Source organism: Megascapheus bottae, chromosome 32 (genome assembly GCF_031878675.1).
Source record: "Megascapheus bottae isolate mThoBot1 chromosome 32, mThoBot2.hap1, whole genome shotgun sequence".
NCBI lineage: Eukaryota > Metazoa > Chordata > Mammalia > Rodentia > Geomyidae > Megascapheus > Megascapheus bottae.
In genome coordinates this window covers 7,248,111-7,255,927 of record NC_143540.1, presented here as the reverse complement: position 1 = coordinate 7,255,927, position 7,817 = coordinate 7,248,111, and the positions used below count along the sequence as shown (strand labels likewise).

Below are 7,817 nucleotides of genomic sequence, written 5' to 3'. Positions count from 1 at the left end.
AGGGGTGGGGGGGATCATGAGTCAGACATATCTCCAAGAGATTTATCTCCAATTAGCCAGCAAAAAAATCTGGAACGGGAAGTGTATTTTAAAGTGGTAGAGTGCCAGCTGTGAGTGGGAAAAATCCAGTGAACCATAAAGCCTGCATACACACACATATAAAACCAAATAAATGCAAACAACAATAAACAGTACAGAGAAAACAGGTGTGGTTTAACAAGCCTAGGTTTGTTACCACACTACCCAAATCCCTAAGCAATGTGAAAGGCTGCAAAGACTTGTGGGTGGGGGGGGTTGGGAGTGGATGTAGCCCAAAGACTGGTACAGATGGTACAGCCTCACTCCTCACCCAGCAAGTTGAACATCAAAGCTACCAGCCTATGGGAGGAACCAGTGCCTTTTTCCTACATAACCAGTTAGTGTCTGGGGTCCTGGCACCCCCTTGTGGTTTCTTGAGTCTGCAGCAGAATTGAGGACTAAAAGGCCATCAGGTTTCAGGTGAGAAATCCAGCTATGAAAGAACCTTGAGAGCCTGAGATGAAGGGATTCCCAGTGGAAGAGAAATCTCTAGAGCCTGAGAGCTCAGCAACCATCTCAAGCTATACCCAAGCCATACCACTTTCCATCAGTGTGCTGCTCCTGAACAGGGCTCCAGACCCCGAGCTGAGGCAGGCAGGCTCTCTGGCACCCATGAAACCAATCCTAGAACATCAGCAGAGAATGCAACAGAAGTCAGATGCTGGCAGTTTGTGTCTATAATCCTAACTGCTTAGGATGCTGAGATCTGAGGATGGCAGCTCAAAGCCAACACGAGAAAGTCCCTGAGACTTTTTATATCTCCAAAGTTGGAAGTGAAGCTGTGGCTCAGGTGGTAGAGTGCTAGCCTTGAGCAAAGTGACAGCCCCTAGGCCCTGAGTTCCTGAGTCCAAGCCTAGGAACTAGCATGCGCGCGCACACAGGCACACATGCCTACTTCTATGCCCTCCTGCTGCCAGCCCCACCTCCGAGGGTAGGAGGCTCTGTTCTTCACAATCTTCTTGAACCTATCTCCTGGTGTAAGACAGGGGAAAGACTGTCCAGGGCCTCTCCTGGAAATTATTTTGGGGGGTGGAAGGGGTGCAGAGTCAGCAGTGAAGAGATTGAGGCCATGCCACCCTGATTAGAAGGTTGGAGGGGGCTGAGCTGGCTTCACCTGTCCTTGTTTCTGATTGGGTGTTGGACACCCCCAGCTCCAAATCCCACTAAGCAGTTGCACCAGGACCTGCACAGGTCTGTGGCAAGCCAGTTGATTGCCAGTTGTCTTGGGGCCACCAAAGGTGTCTGGGGGAGGCCAGAGGCTGGCCTAAGCCAGGCTCTGAGTTCTCCTCTATCCGAAGAGGCACCATCTCACCCTGTCCTTTTGCCTGCTGCTGTGACCATGGGGGCTGGGGCGAGTGCTGAAGAGAAACACTCCAGGGAGCTGGAAAAGAAGCTGAAAGAGGATGCTGAGAAGGATGCTCGAACAGTGAAACTGCTGCTACTGGGTAGGGGTGTGGGCCCAGTGGGGAAGGGAGGTGCCTGTAAGCCTGGGGCTAGGCAGGAAGCAGGGGTTATTTGGGGGGAAGGGCAAGCCTGTGACAGTGTAGGGGACAGAGTGGAAGATCCCCTGACCTAGAACTGACAGGCAATCAAAGTCCCAAGTCCCCAAGGCTGGCTTTCCCAGGAATCATCTCCCAGCAGGGCAATCTTCCCCTCCAAAGAAGTGTGTGACAATCACACCTCTACAAATGCCTGCTCAAGCATACTCTTGCCTTGGCTGCACTTAATCTAGCTCTAGTCTGATTTGTCCTGAGTAAGGCTCAGAAATTGGGGAGTGGGAAGAGGGGGCTTGCTGAAGGACTCACCTAGGGCTCCTTATTTGGGGACCATCCAGACCCACAAACAATAGCGTTTGGGTGCTGGAACTTTATTACTGGCAGCGCTGTGAAGCGGGTAAAGGAGGTGGAAAGATAGTGAGGCCTATGGGAGATAGATGAAGTTGAACCTATAGCTCTATGGGGAGTAAAGAGAGAAACAGCTGAGCTAAAACTTGCCTCCTAGTCACTGCCCGGTGCCTAAGAAGGAACTACTTCCCATACTCTCCAAGCCCCAATCAAGCTTGGGTAAAGAGAGACTAAAGCCAGGGCCCCAAGCAGGAAGGTAAGAGAAGCTAAGCTGGAAATCCCATTAACTGTGCCCAGTACCCTGTAAAGTGCAGGCTCAAAGGGAATGTCATTTCTGTTCTCTCACACACCCCCAGGGGCTAATTCCCTCTGAGCCTCTAGGAGACTTCTAGCCTTCAGGTGAAAAGCAAGGGTGCTGGGTGCTCGTGGTACCTCAGATCTCAGGAGATTTGAGTATCAAGATTCAAAGCAATTGGCCTGGGTGTGTAAATGTGGCCTAGTGGTAGAGTGCTTGCCTAGCATACATGTAGCCCTGGGCTCGATTCCTTGGTACCACATATACAGACGAAACCGGAAGTGGTGCTGTGGCTCAAGTGGTAGAACACTAGAATGAGTGGACCCTGAGTTCAACCCCTAGAAGTGGCAAAAAAAAAAAAAGAAAGGGGCCGGGAGTTTGGCCTAGTGGTTAAAGTGGTTGCCTAGCATGCATGAAGACCCGGGTTTGATTCCTTGGTACCACATACATAGACAAAAGCCGGAAATGGTGCTGAGGCTCAAGTGGTAGAGCTCTAGCCTTAAGAAAGTCCAAGGACAGGGCTCAGGCCCTGAGCCCAAGCCCAGGACTGGCAAAAAAAAAAAAAGAAAGAAAGAAAGAAAAAATATTTGAAGCAAGAAATTAAAGAAATTCTTTTTTCTTTTTTCTTTTTTTTTTTTTTGCCAGTCCTGGGCTTGGGCTCAGGACCTGAGCACTGTCCTTGGACTTTCTCAAGGCTAGAGCTCTACCACTTGAGCCTCAGCACCACTTCCGGCTTTTTTCTATGTATGTGGTACCAAGGAATTGAACCCGGGTCTGCGTGCATGCTAGGCAAGCACTCTACCACTAGGCCAAACTCCTGGCCCCTTAAAGAAATTCTTATCTCCCAATTTAAAAGCCAGAAATGGAGGTGTGATTCAAGTAGTGAAATGTCAGCAAAAAAAAATAAAAATAAGCAAGAGTGCAAGACCCTGAGTACAGGCAGCACACACACACACACACACACACACACACACACACACACACGGTTTTGATTTTGTTTTTTTGTCAGTTATGGGGCTTGAACTCTGGGCCTGGTCACTGTCCCTGAGCAATTTTGTTCAAGGCTTATGCTCTACCACTTTGAGCCACAGCTCTACTTCTGGTTTTCTGATGCTTCATTGGAGATAACAATCTTACGGACTCTCCTGCCCAGGCTGGCTTTGAACCTTGATCTGCAGATCTCATCCTCCTGAGTAGCTAGAATTATAGGCATGAGCCACCAGCACCCAACTAGATTTTGTGTTCTTTTGTGCAGGGTGAGTCCCTGCTCAAATAATCCTGTACATGTAGTACCAAGTAGCTCCACAGGGTGGCACTCTAGGATTTATTTTTGGTCTTGGCATATTTTAAAAGGCTATGGTCATTAGAATCTTAGGAATCCCCACCCCTCTGCAGAGCTGAGCACAGAAGTTTGTGGTTCCCTTGCTCAGCCTCTTTTTATGATTTTCCTAACATTTACAGACGTTTTGTTCAATAAGCATCTTATCACCAGGGCCATGCTTTGGATGGGAGTTAGGGTGGGTGCCCATTAGTGGTCTAACTGGCACCCCCTGCCTCTGGGTGGGGAGGTGGGGAGCACAGGCTGAGGCAGGCTTCCTTTCTCAGGTGCTGGTGAGTCTGGGAAGAGCACCATTGTCAAGCAGATGAAGTGAGTTGCCCTTGGTGTCTGGGGGTTCTCTGGGGGTGGGTGCGTGCAAATGTGGGGAGGTTGGGGGAGGTTGGGTGTCTGGTCTCCCTCTCTGGCTCATGAAGCTCTGACTCAGCCCACGTCGACTGCAGAATTATTCACCAGGATGGTTACTCGCTGGAAGAGTGTCTTGAGTTCATTGCCATCATCTATGGCAACACGCTACAATCCATTCTGGCCATTGTACGGGCCATGACCACACTCAACATCCAGTATGGAGACTCTGCCCGCCAGGTATGCCAGGAAGCTGGCTCATGCGGGTCATGGGGGAAGAATATAAACCACTTGTCTGGGCTCAGATCCATGGTTCACTACTTACCAAGCTCCCTGACGCCCTCTCCCTCTCCCCACCCCCGTGACCCCCTTTTCCTCCAGGACGATGCTCGGAAGTTGATGCACATGGCAGACACTATCGAGGAGGGCACAATGCCCAAGGAGATGTCAGACATTATCCAGCGCTTGTGGAAAGACTCGGGTATCCAGGCCTGCTTCGACCGTGCCTCCGAGTACCAGCTCAACGACTCGGCTGGCTAGTGAGCATTGGGGTAGGGGGCGGGAGGAAGTTGGGGTGGAACCCTCTTGGGTTTATCACCTATTCACACCCTGGGGGTCTTCCTCAGCTACCTGTCAGACCTGGAGCGCCTGGTAACCCCAGGCTATGTGCCCACTGAGCAGGATGTGCTACGTTCACGCGTGAAGACCACCGGCATCATTGAGACCCAGTTCTCCTTCAAGGACCTCCACTTCAGGTAAGTGACAGTCCTCCCTTCCCCGCCTTCCTCCCCTACAATGCAAGCTGGGTACCAGTGGCTCAAGCCTGTCATCCTAGCAATTCAGGAAGCTGAGCTCTGAGGATCGCGGTTCAAAGCCAGCCCAGTCATGGAAAGTCTGTGAGACTCTTCTTGCCAATGAACCACCAGAAAATGGATGCTGTAGCTCCAAGTGGTAGAGCTATGTCCAGAGTTCAAAACCCACGATCACCCCCCCCCAAAAAAGGGATCCCATAGCCTCAACAGAGCTGCCCCAAAATTCACTACTTACTCCCAAGTCCAAGTCCTGGTCCCTAACTCTGCCAGCCAAGAACTGCCATCCTTCAGGATGCCAATCCCATTTGATAGTTTCCCCAGCCAATGGAGCTAACGGGACAGCAGCGGGCATGGACAGGTTCAAATCCCTCTCACCTTCAGGATGTTTGATGTCGGAGGGCAGCGCTCTGAGCGCAAGAAGTGGATCCACTGTTTCGAGGGTGTGACTTGCATCATCTTTATCGCGGCCCTGAGCGCCTATGACATGGTGCTGGTGGAGGATGATGAAGTGGTGAGTGGCAAGCCGGGCCTGGGCCTTCCAGACGAGGAGGAGCTGTAGGGAGAGTCTGAGATGGGAGATTTGTTCCTGGAGCAGTTACAGAAGGCAAAGGAAAGCTGTGTTAGGCACCAGTGGCTCAGGCCTCTAACTCGAGCTACTCACGAGGCTGAGATGTGTGGATCATGGTTTGAAGCTAGCCTGAGCAGGAAAATTCCTGACACTCTTATGTCTAATTACATACCAAAAAGTTGGAAACGGAACGATGGATCAAATGATAGAGCACTGGCTTTTAGAAAAAAAGAGAAGGAAGAAGCCAGGTGTGGTAGCTCACGCCTGTAATCCTAGCTACTGAGGAGGCTGAGATCTGAGGATTACGGTTCAAAGCCAGCCCAGGCACTAAAAAGTCCATGAGATTCTTATCTCCAATGAATCACCAGAAAACCAGAAGTGGCACTGGCTCAAAGGGTAGGATGGTAGCCTTGATCTGAAGAGCTCAGAGATAACACCTAGGCCAAGAGTTCAAGTCACACACACACACACACACACACACACACACACAAAGAAAGAGAAAAAGAAGGAGGAAGAGGAGGAGGAAGAAGAAGAAGAAAGCAAGAGACAGTCAGGCACAGGTAGCTCAAGCCTGTAGCCCTAGCTACTTAGATGTAAAGCTGAGATCTTGGGATCAAGGTTCAAAACCAGACTAGGCAGGAAAATAGGCAAGAGTCTTATTTCCAATTAACCACCAATAATCTGAATATGGAGCTGTGGCTCAAGTGGTAGAGCACTTGCTTTGAGAGAAAAGGCTCAGGGACAGTGCCCAAGCCCAGAGTTCAAGCCCCAGGATTGGGGGTGGGGTAGGGGTGTGATGGAGAAGATGACAAAGGCATGCAAATAGCTCACAGCCCCAAGGGAGAGCGGGAGTTAGAGGCTCTCTGGAGTCGTTAGGGAGGGAGGCTCTGGGGCATGACAGGTTTGGAGGCGGCTGTCTGCGTTCCCTAGTACCCCTTCACCACTGCCTTCCCCAGAATCGCATGCACGAGAGCCTGCACCTGTTCAACAGCATCTGCAACCACCGTTACTTCGCCACCACATCCATCGTGCTGTTCCTCAACAAAAAGGACGTTTTCTCCGAGAAGATCAAGAAGGCACACCTTAGCATCTGCTTTCCAGATTACGATGGTAAGAGTCCCTGACCACCAAGGGGTAGCCCAGACCCACTATGGAGGTCACACTCCTTTCCCACTGGACCCCCTGGGCTATGGTCTGAGTTAAGGAAATGCTTGCTGCTATCCCTCTGCTGCAGGACCTAACACCTACGAGGATGCCGGCAACTACATCAAGGTGCAGTTCCTTGAGCTCAACATGAGGCGTGATGTGAAGGAAATCTATTCGCACATGACATGCGCCACCGACACACAGAACGTCAAGTTTGTCTTTGACGCTGTCACTGACATTATCATCAAGGAGAACCTCAAAGACTGTGGCCTCTTTTGAGGTGAGGGGTCCTTGCTGGCTAGATAGATACTCTGCTCCTCAATTCAATAGCCCAACGGGGCCTTCAACTCCTTACCTACCCCCTCCCTCCATCCCCCCCCCCCACACTTTTCTTTTTAGTCTGAGACCAAGATTCAAACTTGGTATCCAATGCTTTTGGTCATTGGCTAGTGCTCTACCAATGGAACCCTCTCTCCAATAGCCTCATCCCTACCGCTAACTCCCACCCCCTGCCATCTACTTCAGGCTCAACTCCACCACCTTGGGCTCTAAACTAGACCCCCCCTCCAGAAGTTCCAGCCATTCAATCCCTTTTGGTCCACTCCCCCCTCCAAGCCCCCACTGTCACGACTTTATACCTTGCATGTGTAAACCTATGAATCTGGAGTCTCATAGCTACCATTTCTTCTCTTTTCCCCTCTTCTCTTTCCAGGTGCCTCAACTCTTATTGCCGAGAGAGACCCTGTTAGTTGGTTACTTGCTGTTTTCCTAGGCACAGATCCAACACCCATGACACTGAGGCACAGACTCAACCCCAGCCCTAGCCCTTCACCGCCTGGGTGCACTGGCCTCTTGGACCCACGGTGGCCAGCGCCAGCTTGGTCAGGGCAGGACTTGGGGCAGCTTCTGCCCACAGTGACTCAGCAGTGCCCAAATGACCAATCTCCTTCAGTTCTCTTGGCCCCACGAGCCACAACTCACCTGGTAGGTCTGGGTTCACCAATCAGCTCTCCCTCCCAGGGCTCCAGGAAGGACTCTAGCCTGTGTGCTTCTACCACAGCGCGTTTGCTGCTGTTGTGGTCCACTTGCCACCTCCATGTGACAAGTCCCACACATCTACCAAATGACAAGGGACAGACTCTCCCTTCCTAGAAGCTTCAGGAATCCACCGTAGGAGCCAGCCCTAGTCTGTGAAACCTCCAGCATAGATAAATTACTGATGAGTGGGGTGGGGAGATAGACCTGGAAGGCTCTGGGTACCAGGGCTTGATTCTTCCCTCAGATACCAGGGGCAGGGGAAGAGAGGACCCCCCAGCCTCTTTCCCCCCAGATCTCCCCCTCTGTGCGTGGACACTAGAATGATACCCCATCATACCACCCACACAGTATCCGT

The 7,817-nt window shown here is 51.3% G+C and overlaps 1 protein-coding gene across 1 annotated transcript; it reads left to right on the top strand.

Annotated features, from left to right (window-relative positions):
- The first annotated feature begins 1,417 nt into the window (after positions 1-1,417).
- Gnat1 (G protein subunit alpha transducin 1) lies at positions 1,418-6,703 on the top strand. The gene is made up of 8 exons (XM_090323455.1): positions 1,418-1,523; positions 3,823-3,865; positions 3,997-4,138; positions 4,280-4,437; positions 4,525-4,653; positions 5,092-5,221; positions 6,235-6,388; positions 6,513-6,703. The coding sequence occupies exons 1-8, from the start codon at positions 1,418-1,420 to the stop codon at positions 6,701-6,703; spliced, it is 1,053 nt and encodes a 350-aa protein (XP_090179581.1).
- The last annotated feature ends 1,114 nt before the right edge of the window (positions 6,704-7,817 follow it).